At 42.0% G+C, this 16,589-nt stretch overlaps 1 protein-coding gene across 1 annotated transcript; it reads left to right on the top strand.

The window, feature by feature from the left end:
• The first annotated feature begins 3,935 nt into the window (after window positions 1-3,935).
• Window positions 3,936-16,359, top strand: LOC123514124. The gene is made up of 7 exons (XM_045271773.1): window positions 3,936-4,091; window positions 9,860-10,725; window positions 11,599-11,704; window positions 11,883-11,988; window positions 13,700-13,768; window positions 15,438-15,838; window positions 16,304-16,359. Exons 1-7 carry the CDS (start codon window positions 4,046-4,048, stop codon window positions 16,357-16,359), a joined length of 1,650 nt encoding a protein of 549 aa, XP_045127708.1. The 5' UTR covers window positions 3,936-4,045.
• Window positions 16,360-16,589: the final 230 nt, after the last annotated feature.

The raw sequence follows: 16,589 nt of genomic DNA, 5'->3' as shown, positions 1-16,589 counted from the left end.
ATCCACACACAGCTTTACTAAACAAGGTGGAATCTAAAGCTTTTCGTCTTATCAACTCTTCTCCTCTAACTGACTGTCTTGATTCTTTAAGTCACCGCCGCAATGTTGCATCTTTATCTGTCTTCTACCGCTGTTTTCATGCTGTCTGCTCTTCTGAACTTGCTAACTGCATGCCTTCCCCCTCCTGCGGCCTCGCTGCACAAGACTCTCTACTTCTTCTCATCCCTATTCTGTCCATCTTCCTAATGCAAGAGTTAACCAGTATCTTCACTCCTTCATTCCCTACACTGGTAAACTCTGGAACTCTCTACCTGTGTCTGTATTTCCACCTGCCTATGACTTAAACTCTTTCAAAAGAGGAGTGTCAAGACACCTCTTACGTTAACTGGACCCTCCTTTTAGATTTTTTTTGTTTTTTCTCTTTCTACTTTCTTCTTAACAGGGCCTGGCAACCAGCGGGATTTTTTTTTTCCAACAAAAAAAAAAAAACCAACAAACGCACAAGTCATTCGTTTACTTATATTTGTGTATTTTCATTAATCTATTTTATTTTATTCATTCATTATTCATTATTTTGTTCATTTATTCATGTTCCTTTATTTTGCAGGAATGATTACTGGTTAATGACAAGAAAAAAAGCCAAAAATGGATATGAGAACTTTTATTACCTACTTCCATTCAGTAAACCATAAAACAAACCAATCCGTCACCGTACGATAAGATTTGAGTCAGTTTTAGTGAAGTTATTTCAAAACATCAAAAAGCACTGCTAGAGGTGAAAACGATGATTAAAGCACAAATTTTCCCTCAGCAGGTTACGCAAAGCTGATAGATCTGGTTGATGCGATTACCTTAACACCACAAGGAAAGGCGGCCACCGTGGGACGTCACACTCACACACATTACATTCCCAAGAGAGCATGTGATGTTCCCAATGACACGCCGACATGACAGCATCATAATGAACTGAAATCAAAAAATCTGCAAGAAGGCATCAGACCTACACGTGGCAGTTCCTGTATGAAACCTATCTGTCTATTTCCACTTGTCATCCTCATCCACATCTTTTTTTTTTTTTCCTTGAAAGTTCCGTAATGACTCGACAGTGACAATCTGATTACTGAGTCTATTAAATTTATCCATCAATCAATCTGAGAGCCAATTTCTTCTTATGTCTTTTCAAAATTCAACTTTGTCAAGCTTAAACCCATTATTTCTTGTCTTATTCTTATTCCTGACCCTGAGAATTTTGCTAATGCCGTCCTTGTTATATTCCCTATATCATTACAAGACTATTATACCCCTAAGAATCTCAATTTGGTCTCCTAAAGACCCCGTAAAGACTTCTATTAGCTCCACAAAAGTAGCAACCAAAAAAATTTTCAAGACCAGCCGTTCACTCTTAACCTCACTACTGTTAGGCACATCTTTCCCCAATCACTAACCACTGAGAGCTTTCTTCTTGTTCTGTAGCCTCCCAGACACTGCATTAGCTAGAAACTGTAATATTTATTTCCTGAGCAGTTCGTTCCTTATCGATTTATTTAAAAATTTCTCACATTGATTATTTGGTGTTTGAATTGTTCCACATATCAGTGAAACAGTTGAAGGTTGTGCTCGTACTGGTCCCATTCATCTGTCTTCGCGTAAACAGTCACTGTGTCCACTAATGAAGCTTGAGGCAGCAACTTCCTTATTGTTCAGTGCACGTCTTGGATTCTACCAGTCCATTTACAGCTGTTGCCTAACCATGAGGACTCGGAAATTACACTCATTGAAAATGAGGATGAGAAGAAAGTCACGTGTAAGACGAAGAGTGTGTGCACATCAACACCAAACACACAAAAACGGAAAAGCTGATTCTTGCAAAAAAAAAAAAAAAAAAAAAAGAGAGAGAGAGAAAAGTATATAGTTAAAAGAATATGATGATGATGAGGATGATGATAATGACAACAAAATAAGGTAACAGATAACACCTTTAAGAATAAGAAACCAAAGAAAACTGCGAAAAAGCTATCCGTTCTACACGTGCCAGTCTTTGCATCAAACATCCTTGCCTATTTCTACCCTTCTTCCTCACCCTTAATTTCTTCTAATCCTCTCTTGAAGCTTCCTGAGAACTCAACAATAGCAATCTAATTAACATTATCAAGCTGGAATCCATTATTTCTGATTACTGTTCATGAGGACTTTACTTATCATTGTAATCCCCTATAACACTTATGTATTGTACTTCCACATTAACCACGTCACTGACTTCACTAGAATACATAAGACACTCTAAAGGAGGCAGGAGCACTAAGAGCAGCAGGAGCAACGCACTGAGGCTAAGATGAGGAAGAAATCTTGCCTCGCCTCTCAGCACGTGACATACATATCAGCCTTTACGTTCACCGCCACAGATTAGGTTTCTATACTAGTACGTATACTTTCGTTCGCTACAGATCTTCTTGCAAACGTAAGTGAACAGTGCGAGTGGAAGCCGTTTAGACAAACTAACGTACATTGAATAACAAACTTGTACTGGACAAACGTATTAATATCCACGCAATTATAACCTATTTGTTATGGTCATATCTATCATGTTCCACTGAATGACCTACTTGTAATCTATGAGCATCGTCTGAACAGCCTCGAAATTGACTGGGTGTAATTTTCTTTTTTTATGTTACGGCCTACAGCGCATATAGGCGTACTTGAAGAGTATATGTAGGAAGAACTGTTCAGCTTCCGCCCATTAGTGGCGCAGGAAATTTTATTTATAGTGGTACCCATATTAGGGCCCATATCAGCACCTAAGCGCATCTTTTGTGTAACCACCTAGAACCCGGGTATCATGGTGACATGTAGGTAACTTTAAACCATTCAACAAATAGCATAGCTTCAAAGCGGTACGTGGTGGGATTCGAACCTACACGTGGACATCTGCCCGATCCCACGCGCATCAGCTTATCCACTATGCCACCACCTTTGCATCATAGAGAAATGTAAGGTTATACGTACGTTGCAAAAGTCTAAACTCTAAACCATAAAATATTAAAGCGTCTTAAGGATTTCGAGAATGCCAGACAAGAGAGAAGACCTTGGTGTAATCATTGACTGCAAAAATTAAGTCCTTAGTGCACAGCTGCCAGTAAGAATGCATTTGTGATAACCTTAATTCCAGGAAAAGTTGTTCATAAATTCTTCACTAAAGTAAAAAAAAAAAATAATAGATTGATAAATAAAGAAATGAATAACTAAATCGATGAATACACAAATGCATCAATGAATATAAGAAAAATAAAAATACAGTATCCTTCCAGGCTACGACTAGAATACCTAAGTCATGTATATTCATAGAAACACACTACAGGTTACAACACACTGACAACAGGGTACAACATTCTTTCATTGCGCCACGCATTGCAACACACTAAGCCAGCTTAACGTTATGTTCAACCTTAAAAAATAAAGGATATGAGATAATATTCTTCTGAATATTGAATATTTAAGGATGCAAGATAGATTCGAGAAAGTCAATCGTGGTAGACTATTGCAAACAAATCACAAGAGGTGATGATGTGAAATCTGACAGGAAATTTGTTGTGTGACTGAACACTCTAACTGCAGCACCAGCCTCAGATGAACACAGCACACACACAGATACACAGACAAACACACAGACGAAGGACATTGCACGTTCTCACCAGGTCCAAACAAAATATTTCATGTGAAAAGACTCGCCTCTTGGAGCTTTTGTAAAGCCTGCCTTTGATAATATAGGTGATAATGGCCACAACCCCAGGCAATATGCCCATAAGGCTGACACGCGCACCTGCTCACGTGCAATAATCAACCTATGTGGCACAGCCAGTGGCATTATCTTTCTTCCGTGTGTTATCAGCGGCGCCTACGTTCAACCCGTTCGAGATCTTGAGCGTTGTTATCTGCCTCTTAATCTTCTTAGAGCGTAGCAGGACAACAGTCAGACCAGCGCACGCCACTGCCCAGGCCAGCCGCTGCCCGCACATTCCACACCGCGCCGCGCCCTGGTACGTTCACCATGGCGACTCTCCTCAGACCACTGCTGTTGACCCTTTTCCTGCTCGGTGAGTGAAATCTTCCAAATACGTGCAGTTAATGCCACTTATGCTGAAACATTTCCATGCCACAACTCAACTACATCTAGTCAAAATTACACGAGTTAAAATTTTAAAGGTGTGTTTTTTTTTTTTTTTATTCCGATGATAGATTAAGGAAATTTCTCCATTATAAACAGAAGATACACTCTTTAGAGCTAGACTAATCATCACCGTGGCTTTTGAGAATCGTCGTAGTGAGAGAACAAAGCATTTCTGAACACGGACGTACATATATGTAATAAAAGTACCTAACTGTAGCTACATAATAATTATTGTACTTGTGTGTGTTGTTCGTACAAGCTGCACTAAAGCCTGAACACAACACCACCTTTGCGGCGAGGTGGTCAGAGGGCCTGGCGATGGGAATCTAAGGGTAGAGTTGCAATAGAGGGCCGGGCAACACACTGTATAGTGCGATGGTCAGTCTTTCACTGCATTGCGGAGAATGTGTCATTTCAAACAGAGAAGTAGATGAATATATTGAACTCAGTAATGAGGTTACTAGAGATAAGCCATTACGGAGCTTTGAGAGATTAAGCAAATGTATGGATTAGGATAGGTGGAAATAGGTAAGCATGTTTCATGCGTGTAGGCCTGATGGCTTCATGACGTTTACCTTATTTACTTTTGTTATTATTGGAAGAACCTGGCAAAGCGAAAGTGCCTACCGGTGAAACACATCGTGTACTGCAGTGACGGTCTACATCGCGCTTGAAAGCAAACACGTGATCAGAAACAAGGAAAAGATCAGTCAGCTCCTCTGCGTTATACTTACGTGAACGTTACAGGGATTTTTTTTTCAGTCTTTCAGTGTTTTCTATAATTTCTTCCTTTTTTGGGGGGTCCTATGTAAATATCCTTTTAACATTAATATATATATATATATATATATATATATATATATATATATATATATATATATATATATATATATATATATATATAAGCACTATACAGATCCAGAGGACTGTAATATGAAATGCTGACTAACATCTGTCATTACTTCTGTTTTCAACGGCCACAGAGTTCACTGGTCGGGCTTTCACGATGTTGTTCTCATTGATGCCGACCCCTTGTAAAAAAATATCCTCGAAAACCCCAACAATTTACACTATATACTGCTAAGAGTACTCGAGATAAGACGCCGAAACGTTTAGGAATGCGGTGCCTGGGTAACACACGCAGCAGTCTTTCTTTTAACAGAAGAGGGACATTGGCCCAACATAAAGAACGAAGAATGAAAAGACCCACTGAGGTGTCAGCCCGTTAATAAAGGTCAAAAGGAGCGTTAAAAATGGGAGGATAAGTGTCTTGTAACTTCCTTCTTGAAAGAGTTAAATACATAAGAAGGCGAAAATACAGAGGCAAGCAGGTAGTTGCAGAATTTACAAGAAAAAGGGATGAATGCTTGAGAGTCAGTCAGTCAGGTGGAAAGACACGTCCAAAAAGCAGCAAAGAGAACTGAAATGTGCCTGTGCAGGAATACTTTAGGCCCCCACCTCTGCAACCAGTAGGTAAATGGATGGCATAAGTTATGACCCTCACCCACAAAAGATATAATGCACCGGCTGATCCCCTCTCATGGTGAGCCTGCACGTCCAGACACGAATGAACTCAAAGGCAAATGTCCGACACATTATCGTATGTTCTGGTGTTCCTGCTTCTTGATGCTGTCACCGCCACCCTTATCTGCATGTTCCCCGTCTCAGTGACACCATTAGAGAAACACCACGGTAACCAGCACTCCCTGACCACTATACACTATTGTCATGTCTTACGGTATATGGAGGTTTTCAGCGGAGGAAAGTCACAAGAAAGATTGTTGATGATTATGTGGTGTAAGAAGTATCGTTTAGGTGATACATAATTGTTATTTTCTTTTTTTTTCTTTTTCTTTTTCATTTTCATCTTTTTCTCTTCCTTTCTTTTTTTTCCTTTTCTACTTCTCTTTGTTTCTCATTGCTATTTCTTCTTCTGTTTTTCTTCTTTTCATTTTTCCTTCATTTCCTTCCAATCCTCCTTTTCCTTTTTTCCTCCTTTTACGTATTATTCTCTTCTTCCTTTTTCTTCTCCATTTTCTTTCTTCTCCTTTTCTTCTTTCTTTTTCTTTTGTCCTCATCTTCCTTTCTTTCTTCTTTCCTTTCTTTATTTAACTTCCCCTCATGTATACGTCGTCATCATCCATCATATCTTTACCTTCAAATCTAAGTCTTCCCCATCAGCAAGAAACACATCAACAAACACCACACATTTACACAAAGCTTTCATGTATCCTTTCACCACACAAACTTCATACATTGATATAAAACTTTCCTTTGATTTTAAGAACTAAAAGGCCATTGCATGACTCAGCTGTGTCGTTTCCCGTTCCCTCTCAGCTCAAGCGATAAACTTTGCTTTGAGGCACTTTGTTCTCCAACCACGATTATTCTCTAAGGTCATTGCGATTATTACCCGGCTTCTCACGGGTGTTTCTCCAGCTGATAATGTATTAGTCTTGTTCATTTATCACTAAAACCATAAAAGAGCTCTTAAAACCCTGTATCACTTCAACTAAAGCATTTTAAAGTAGTTGAGATGCAGTCATATGAGTTTCAGAATATGGTCTCTTCAGTTTAGTTGATGGTCGGGAGTGTGTGACTTTGTAGTGACTCTGCGTCTAGTGTTTATCATCATGGCTGTAAATCATTTATTTTCCTTCTTCTTCTTAACTAGACTCATAATCCTGTTGTTTTACTTCTTTCGATATTCTTTTAGTGCAGATCATATCAATATTATCGCTGTGACTATTTTTTCGTTTCCCAAAATCTATATGCTATTGCTTTGATTTCCTCAATGCTCTTATTGCTAGTTATTCTTCCTTCGGTCACTTCATCACCTGCATGTGATTATATTCCCTCTTTGTCAGATTTTTCGAATTATTTTACTTTGTTAGATGCTATTATCGTTATATTCACTACCAAATCACAAGCATATTATTAAAAAAAAAAAAATTCTTCGCTTCAGGTTTTGTATTTTTACTTTCATAAATGCTGTCATTGTTAGTTCTTCCACATGCTAACTCACGTACTTTGCTAACTCAATCTCCAACGTGCCTTCGTTCAAATACACCCATCACCACCACCACCACCACCACAGACAGCACGCACTCAGACTCCGAACAAAGGAATGCACATCACCTGCTTGATAAGATAGTCAGGGTACAGATGTCTTCTGTGCAACGTTCAAAGGCTTCATGAGTGTTCCGGGAAGAGTTTCGTGGGTGTTTCGTTGGTGGAGTACGAGTAATTGATGAATATGGAGGAATTGAGGAATTAATTGTACAAAATGGTAGAAAAAAAATTTTGCAGTATTTTTTTTTTTTCGTTCTTGTTCTTTATTCAATCTCCCTACATTTACTTATTTGTTTTATCTTTTCCTTTTCTCCTTCTCTTTATTTTTGCGTCCTATTCTTGTGTTCTTTTTCTTCTTTCCTTGTGTTTTCTTCTTTTTTCTTGTGTTCTTTTACTAATGTTCTTTTCTTTTTTTTTCTTAAATCAGTTATATACTATCTATTTTTGGGTTACACTTTTCTTTTTTAATAATTGACCTGTACAATGAAAGGACTAGCAATTAAATTAATAAACTGAACAAGTTTAAATCTAACCTAACATAATACAAATCGACCTGGCCCTCGGAGGGATACGCTAATGTTATTTCAAAATAATCAGAAAATGATTTGACTGACGTAATTCAATATATTATGTTTACAGTGAAAGTTTTCGTTATCAAAGGGTTAACAGTCAACTGAAGTTACTCGTACACAGCAATCATATCTGGCAAGAGTCTCCCACTTATCGTGAGTATAACAAGACTGTCAGCAGATCTGAGCAGTGAAGATTGACTGCAGGACGCAAAAACATGCTCTAAATTACTTCAGGAAATTATTTGATCTGTTTTAAGTATAGTGAGTTTACAGCTTTAAAAAAAAAAAAAACAAGACAAATAAAAAAAAGTCTCCCAGTAACTAAATATTACAAGGAGAGTGTCAGCACATATGGGCACCGAAGACTGACAGAACATGCAACACAGCCAAAAGTGATGACAAGCTTATTAAGTGCATCAGATTTACAGAGACAATTTTTGTTATCCAATAGCCATCTGAACTTGCTCTACTACAATTATATCAGCTAAAAATCTCTTAGTTACTGATTTTTACAAGATCTGAGGTTATAAGATAAGGGGAAGGCAGAAGCAAAATAAGCTGGAAATAAGGTCATAAAATTAATTCATTTCCTAGCCAAAGATTTCTCAGTTATCATGAGTACAAGGAAGGTTTCAACAGATCTGTGTACGTAAGAGTGAGTAAAGATGCACAACACACACTGCGTGGTAATCGATACAAAGGGTTTACTTATTTCAATGTGTTGATTAGGTTCACAGAGGAAGTTTTAATTTTAAAAGGTTGATAGTTATCTCAGATTACCCATCCATTGTGCTTGTATATTTATTCACTCTACCCTAACTTGTTATAGTGATTTTGTAAGTTTGGAGACAGTCCGAAGCGCTGAGTGACTTACGCCATTAATGTAGCAAGTGAACTCTTTCCCTGCTATCTGGCTCATCTTTCTTCAGCCACTAATAACCAATAGAGATGTTTCCTCTTGCTCTACAACTACCTCAAAAATAATGCGAGCTAAAATTGCAAAATATATTTTCATCCTCTTCTTTTTTTGCATTTATTTATAGACTTCATACATATTTTTCAATGAATTATTGTATATCGTGGTGAGAGAGTCAAAATGGGAGTGTCGCTACATTGATCATTGAGAAGGCGTCACCTTTACGTAAGTGTCCTACACATCAAACTTGAAAACAGTGTGGTTTTAGGTAATACCGAAATACATGTAGCACTAACGTTTTCATCTGAGGCTATGTCGGATTAGATTGGGTTTAGATTCATCAATTTAATGTACTACATTGTTGATCCCTTTGCTGTGTAGATCACGACTTCGAAAACGCCATATTTTGTTAAGAAACAATTGGTCAGTGCTTGAGAAATTAGTATGCTCAATTCATTTTCATAATTCTCTTTAATTATCTTTTTTTTATTGTATGAGGGATTCTGTCCCAGGACAACAAAAGGAAGGAGAAAATGGACACCGAGACAGTAGCTTATCATAAACAGCCTATTACAGGTCAAGAGGTTTGTTATTGTTTGTTCATTTGCTTTTCTTTGTGTATGTCAAGCATTCCGCCATTGCCCCCGTCAGGGACTGCGCCGCACTCCTTGATCCACTCATTGCACGAAGGGTGAATGAATGGTTATCTGATAGGACAGCTTGAGCCCCGTCCCTTCCTCCCTGCAACTCTCACAACTAGGTCAGCACTGAATGAACGGCGGTACAAAAACTCTTCACCAAGTTTGTGTCCGCTCGTGGTATCTTCCGCATTCTGATAAGCCGTGCGGCCCCGCGAGTCACCCCGACTAATCATCCTACCCGGGCAACCTCTTCACCATGTAACACCTCTCTGTGCCACGGTGCCTCACTATTCTGCTCTGCGCTTTGGCAATTCACAGCAACGTGCCCGCCTAGCATACTTTTCTCCGCCTCGTCACCCCTCGGCGGGAGCAACAATCATTATCATCACCATATCGTTATAACTGTAACAACCAACAACACATCCTCACTGCAGATTATTGCTGCTGCCCGTCATGACCCAAAAGCTAATACTTGTTCTGTCTCTCTTCCCAGGTATCGCCACCTGGTCAGGTACGGACGCCTTCTCACTGCTGGACTTGTTCGGCGACACAACCGGGTCACCCACACCCACGGAACAAACACCTCTTCCTCCTGAGAGAGCCCACCAGCACAACCACAGTCACACCCATCACCACCACGGCCACCACACCACAAAGAACCATCACGCCCAGCACAACCACAACCCACACGGTGATGATGATGATAACCGGACCAACCACAACCACCACAGCCACCACAAACACCACCATGGCCAAAAGCATGACCAGTCCCATGCTCAGGCGCATGACCAGCCCATTGAAGGCAGACAGGAGCCGTCTGTAGCGTCTCACAGCATCCTGGGCTACAAATTCGACAAGCCGCTGAGTCTGGACGAGCGGCGGCAGCAGAACGAGTGGTCAGGCACCAACAAGAAGCTCCGCAAACACCACCACGGCCACCACGACCGCCATAACTCCGACCATGGCTACATCAATCCCTACTACAATCAAATAAGCCCTTATCACACGAGTCCCGACCAGCACATGAACCCCTACCTCGACCATAACAGCCCCCACAACACACCCCACCACCAGCGCGGCAGCCACAAGTACTACAGCCGCACCAGCCCTACACACCCCGGTCACAAGCACTCGGCACACCACCATCACGCCCACAGCCTCTCCCCTCTCTCCCCATACTTGCACTACCCTCCTCCTCCTCCTGCACCTGTCATGCCGTCATCAAAAACAAGACGTATGCCATCACCTCTGGCCAATCTGCTTCCTCCACCACCACCACCACTACCGCCATCTGCCAAATGCCCCATGCTGTACTCAAGAGTCGGCCACCGCTGCGTCGCCATCTTCAGCGTTGCTCGAGTGAGTACCTGATTCTATTCACGCGACACCCTATATCGTTAGTTTCCCATCCTCTGCCTGACATGGTGATCTCTCCTAAAACTCAGTAATATTTGCCTCGGTATGTCCAAGGAAGCAGCAAAAGTTTCACCAAAATCCCTAAAAGAGGACGAACAAGACTCATTTCCAGTGAGAGATTAACAGTTCTACATTACTGAGAGGAGAAACACTCCTGAGAACCTGACAAATCATCTCTGCCGTCTTTGAAAATAGTCGTGGTGAGAGAGCCAAGGGTTTCATAATACTGGTCTAAGCGCCACACCGAGACTACATTCAAAAGCTATAGTTGAAGATAAAAGGGTTTCTAAGTTTTTTTAAAATTATTATGCAAACAAATTAAGATTTGTCTAGCGAAGAAACTCTTCAAAATTCCACTAATTATGTCCTTTGTAAGTAGTCGTAGTGAGAGAGCAAAGCGTTTCAAATTACGAGCTTAATAAGGAGGAATATGCGTACGTAAGTGCGCGCGCGCGCGCGCGCGTGTGTGTGTGTGTGTGTGTGTGTGTGTGTGTGTGTGTGTGTGTGTGTGTGTGTGTGTGTGTGCATCGGGATGGATAAGGACAGTATAGATGGTATAATAATGAGATAATGTATGGTAGTGTCTAGTTTGTGTTTAAGTGAATGTGTGTAAGTGAATGCATGAGTGAACTGACAGGTACGAAATGGATGCTGGGATTCCTTTGCGTGGATCGATGGATGGATGGATAGAAGGATATATAAATCAACAAACCAATAAATAAAACGACAAATAGTTAAACTAATAGAAAGACTGCGACAAGATATACAAATGAGCCGTAACTTTCACTCCCCCTTTCTCTGTCCTTCCCCCCGCAGATGACTTGGAGGGACGCCCAGCACTTCTGTGACGGGATCTTCGGGGACCTCATTACCTTCACCGACTACGACTTCAAGTATATGGTGAACTTCCTCAAGGAGAAAGGTGAGTGTCTGATATCATGAGTGCCTCTAGTAGTGGTGGTAGTAACAGTAGTAGCGCATAAACAACAATAACCACACCACCACTATTCCCATTACCACCACCACCACTACCACCACCACCACCACCACCACCACCACTCCAACATCACCCCACAACAATTGATATCCCCGTGTTGCAGGTCTGAGTTCTCCCTTGTGGGTTGGAGGCCACGCCACGCCCCTGGGCTGGCTCTGGATAAGTCAGCAGAGACACATGACGCTGGGTACACCTTTCTGGGCCGTCAGGTGAGTAGGGGCCGGACAGGCAAGTGTTTGGATAGTTTTTTTTAGCAGCCCTCAGATATAACTAAAAGGATGCTCTCTCTCTCTCTCTCTCTCTCTCTCTCTCTCTCTCTCTCTCTCTCTCTCTCGTCTTACACTTTTCAACACGATAACAAGACAACATTATTCCCTGCTTCCCCGCTTCCTTGCTATCGCTGCCTACTCTACACGATGAAGCGGTGATAAGGTGTCTACTCTATTGGCCTTTGTGCATTCTTGCAGGCTGGGCAGACGAGAGATAACACAAGACACCTATTCAGAAATGCTTTGTTCTCTCGCCACGATCATTTTTCAAAGGCTACAAAGATTATATTATTAGCAGAGTTCTCAAGAGTTTTATCCCGATAATAATGCAGGAATTTTGTTAATGTGTCTCCTTCGAAAACTTATGTCGTAATTTTATCTAGAGCCTATTGAAGTAGCGGAGGTACGGCCCAGAAGTGACTCAGAATATGGTCCCAAGTCTCGTCATGTCCCTCAGATCCATTCCGTTACTTTGCACTGGCAGGTTTGATACTGAGTGAGTGAGTGAATGTTTGAGGTAAGGTGCCGCAGTAGCGTCATATGTAGTTATGATGGGAATGATGCGATGGCTAATAGGTGTGTCACAAAGAACACATACGAAATGAAGAGGTGTGCAGGTGAGCAGGAGTGAAATGCATTACGTAAGTGATAAGATAAAACTGATGTGGTTTGGTCTCATAGTAAGAAGAAAAGAACAGGAACCGATTATAAGAACGTGGAAAAAAAAAGCTGAAGGAAGAAGAAAGAAGGAAAGACAAGATGCGATAGAGAGATTGAATTGTGGTAAAACTGCCTAAGGTGGGAGTCACAGAGGAAGATGCAAAGTACAAAAACACCAGGAGGAGACTCATACATAGCACCAAGACCTCACTCTAAGGACACAAGGAAAGGAGAAGTACATGATATGCGTCACTTCCGCTCACTATCTTGCCACTCACCGCTCGCGTCACTCACTAATTGACATTGCGTCATACCTACACCTACACCTACCCAACCTGCCCCGTTTCCCGTCACTGGCACTGATGCAAGTCGCCACTGGAGCTACAAATAAAATACACAAAGGACACGTGGCTCTTATAAATGAAGGAAGAAGTCTTGCCTCACTCAAGCTCATGTAGAGAAAATTTAATTGAATTATAAAACATAAGTAAAACAAAAAAGAAACAAATAAAGGTATGATAGTAGCAGTAGTAGTAGTAGTAGTAGTAGTAGTAGTAGTAGTAGTAGTAGTAGTAGTAGTAGCAGCAGCAGCAGTAGCAGTAATGATCAGAGGAAGAAGAAGAAGAAGAAGAAGAAGACGAAGAAGAAGAAAAAGAAGAACAAGAACAAGAACAATAAGAAAAAAAAGAAAAGAACAACAATATCTCGTTATATAACGTGCAGACTTTGTATTCTCAATATTTGCAGTTCCACTTACGCCTTCCATTATATCTTCCTCCCTCCTTCCTTCGTTTGTAATAAGTATATGTATAATTTATATGTATGATTTATATGGTTCTCCCTCCTTCCTATATATATACCTTCTGTCCTTCCCTCCGTCCACCCTTCCTTCACTCCTATTACGTATGATATGTAGCTATGGCATGAGCTGTTCCCTTATTTCCTGGAAATTTCGAGTTTTGCTTGTCTCATTCATCTCCTTCCATTCCAGAACAAAAGACAGCACCAACTCCATAAACGTCCAGGCTCCCACTGCCAACCTTGCAGAGTACGATCAATGGTAAGTCCTGCGCGCACACACACACACACACACACACACACACACACACAACCGGTAGCTCAGTGGTTAGAGCGCTGGTTTCACAAGCCAGAGGACCGGGGTTCGATTCCCCGGCCGGGTTGAGATATTTGGGTGTAGCCCCTGTTCACCTAGCAGTGAGTAGGTACGGGATGTAAATCGAGAAGCTGTGACCTTGTTGTCCCGGTGTGTGGTGTGTGCCTGGTCTCAGGCCTTTCCGAAGATCGGAAATAATGAGCTCTGAGCTCGTTCCGTAGGGTAACGTCTGGCTGTCTCGTCAGAGACTGCAGCAGATCAAACAGTGAAACACACACACACACACACACACACACGCTGGCTTCACAAGCCAGAGAGCCGGGGTTCAATTCCCCGGCCGGGTGGAGATATTTGGGTGTGTCTCCTTTCACGTGTAGCCCCTGTTCACCTAGCAGTGAGTAGGTACGGGATGTAAATCGAGGAGTTGTGACCTTGTTGTCCCGGTGTGTGGTGTGTGCCTGGTCTCAGGCCTATCCCAAGATCGGAAATAATGAGCTCTGAGCTCGTTCCGTAGGGTAACGTCTGGCTGTCTCGTCAGAGACTGCAGCAGATCAAACAGTGAATTACACACAGACCACTTGCCGTCAATATTTTAGTTTCTCCTGTAATTATTTAGAGAAAACGGCTCTATATTAAGCATTTTATTGAGTAACTTTAGTAATAATAATGGTAGTAATAGTAATAAAGTAGTAGTAGTAGTAGTAGTAGTAGTAGTAGCAGCAGCAGCAGCAGTAGTAGCAGCAGTAGCAGTAGCAGCAGCAGCAGCAGCAGCAGCAGCAGCAGCAGCAGCAGCAGCAGCAGCAGCAGCAGCAGCAGCAGCAGCAGCAGCAGTGGCAGCAGCAGCAGCAGCAGCAGCAGTGGTGGTGGTGGTGGTGGTGGTGGCAGTGCAGCAGGTGGTGGTGGTGGCAGGTGGTGGTCAGTGGTGGCAGTGGTGGTGGTGGTGGTGGCAGCAGCAGTGGTGGCAGCAGCAGCAGTGGTAGCAGCAGCAGCAGCAGCAGCAGCAGTAGCAGCAGCAGCAGTGGTTGTTGTTGTTGTTGTTGTTGTTGTTGTTGTTGTTGTGTGTGCAGTGGTGGTAGTGGCAGTGGTGGTGGTGGTGGTGGTAGTGGTGCAGCAGCAGTAGTGGTGGTGCAGCAGTGCAGTGGTGGTGGTGCAGTGGTAGTGTGGTGGTGGTGGTGTAGCAGTAGCAGTAGTAGTAGTGGTAGTAGTAGTGTAGTAGTAGTAGTAGTAGTAGTAGTAGTTGTTGTTGTTGTTGTTGTTGTTGTTGTTGTTGTAGTAATAGTAGTAGTAGTAGTAGTAGTAGTAGTAGTAGTAGTAGTAGTAGTAGTAGTAGTAGCAAATCTTCAGAACAGTACAAGGTCTAACAAATATTAACAGTTGGAGTCTTAATACATAATAATAATAATAATAATAATAATAATAATAATAATAATAATAATAATAATAATAATAGCAGTGGTAAACATAATTATAGCAACAGTAACAACAACAACAGTAGCAATAGCAAAAGCAGTAGCAACAAAAAAAAACCATAAGTAAATACAAGACTCAAATCAACCAACGAACCTCTCAATGAAACACCCAAACTCTATCCCATCACATTACATCCCATCATCAGGTGCGCGGCGATGGACCCCGAGGACTTCTACTACCTTAGCGACGCCAAGTGTGAGGAGAAGCGAGCGCCGGTGTGTGAGCTGCGGCGAGGGATTGAAGTGATGGTAGCGCGCCCAGGGACAAACTACTACCCAGCGTTAGAAGACAGGGCGTGGATGAAGATGGGAAGATGTAGCGGCGAGGAGGCCAAGGAGGAAGGGATGGAAGAAGCTAATGAGGAGGACAGCAGCAGCAGCAGTAGTAGTAGTGAGAGTAATAGTGAGAGTAGCGAGGATGAGGAGGTGGAAGAGGAAAAGGAACAGGAGGGCGAAGACGGGAAGGAGGAAGAGATAAAGAAAGAGGAGAGTGAGGAGGAAGAGGAGAAAGAGGAAGAGGGGGATGAAGGGATAAAGCAGGAGGGGAGTGAGGAGGAAGGGGAAAAAGAAGAAGGGGATGAAGGGATAAAGGAGGAGGATGAAGAGGGAAAGGAAGAGGAGGAGGGAGCCGAGGAGAAGAAAGGAGAAGAGGAGGGAGAAGAGGAGGAAGGGAATAAGGAAGAAGAGGAGAAAGGAAAGGAGAAAGAAGAGGAGGAAGAAATAAATGAAGAGGAGGAAGATGAAAGTGAGGAGGAAGACGAAGAAGAAACAAAAGGAGATGAGGAAGAAGAGGAAAAAGAGGAAGAGAAAAAGGAAGAAGATAAGAAGGATGAGGAGATAAAGATAATGAAAAGTTCCACCACCACTACTGCTACACCGGAGGAGGAGGACCACCACCACCACCACCACCATCACGAAGGGGACACAGAGACAGGATCGGGCTCGGGAGACGGTCTGGGCATGGATGATGAGGACTCAGACACAGAAAGCTCAGGTTATGGTTCCGGCTCAGACAGTTACTTCCTACCTGAGGACCACGATGCTGTGTTAAGTCTGTTCATCGAGTGACCAACTGACTAAATGATTGGCCGACTTACATAGACTGAATGAGTAAGTAAATAAGTCAGTAATTTCTTTTTTATTTTCGTTTTTATACTTCTTGTCTTCTCGTACGTTTCCACTCAGCCCTCTCCTAGTCTTAGTATTTAGGGTTAAGCAAGATGGACTTCTCGGTAAGTTTACGTTGCCAGCCACGATAATATAACGAAATACATATTCATATTCATATTCATATTCAT

This window comes from Portunus trituberculatus, chromosome 37 (assembly GCF_017591435.1).
Source record: "Portunus trituberculatus isolate SZX2019 chromosome 37, ASM1759143v1, whole genome shotgun sequence".
Classification (NCBI taxonomy): Eukaryota; Metazoa; Arthropoda; class Malacostraca; order Decapoda; family Portunidae; genus Portunus; species Portunus trituberculatus.
The sequence above is the reverse complement of the archived record's forward strand: the minus strand, read 5'-3'. Positions and strand labels throughout refer to the sequence as shown.

Bases quoted from the DNA above. Each gene is read 5' to 3' on its own strand.
- LOC123514124 (XM_045271773.1), top strand. From the start codon at position 4,046: ATGGCGACTCTCCTCAGACCACTGCTGTTGACCCTTTTCCTGCTCG. The intron at 10,726-11,598 runs GTGAGTACCTGA...TTCCCCCCGCAG, and splicing joins CCATCTTCAGCGTTGCTCGA to ATGACTTGGAGGGACGCCCA. The intron at 11,989-13,699 runs GTGAGTAGGGGC...CTTCCATTCCAG, and splicing joins ACACCTTTCTGGGCCGTCAG to AACAAAAGACAGCACCAACT.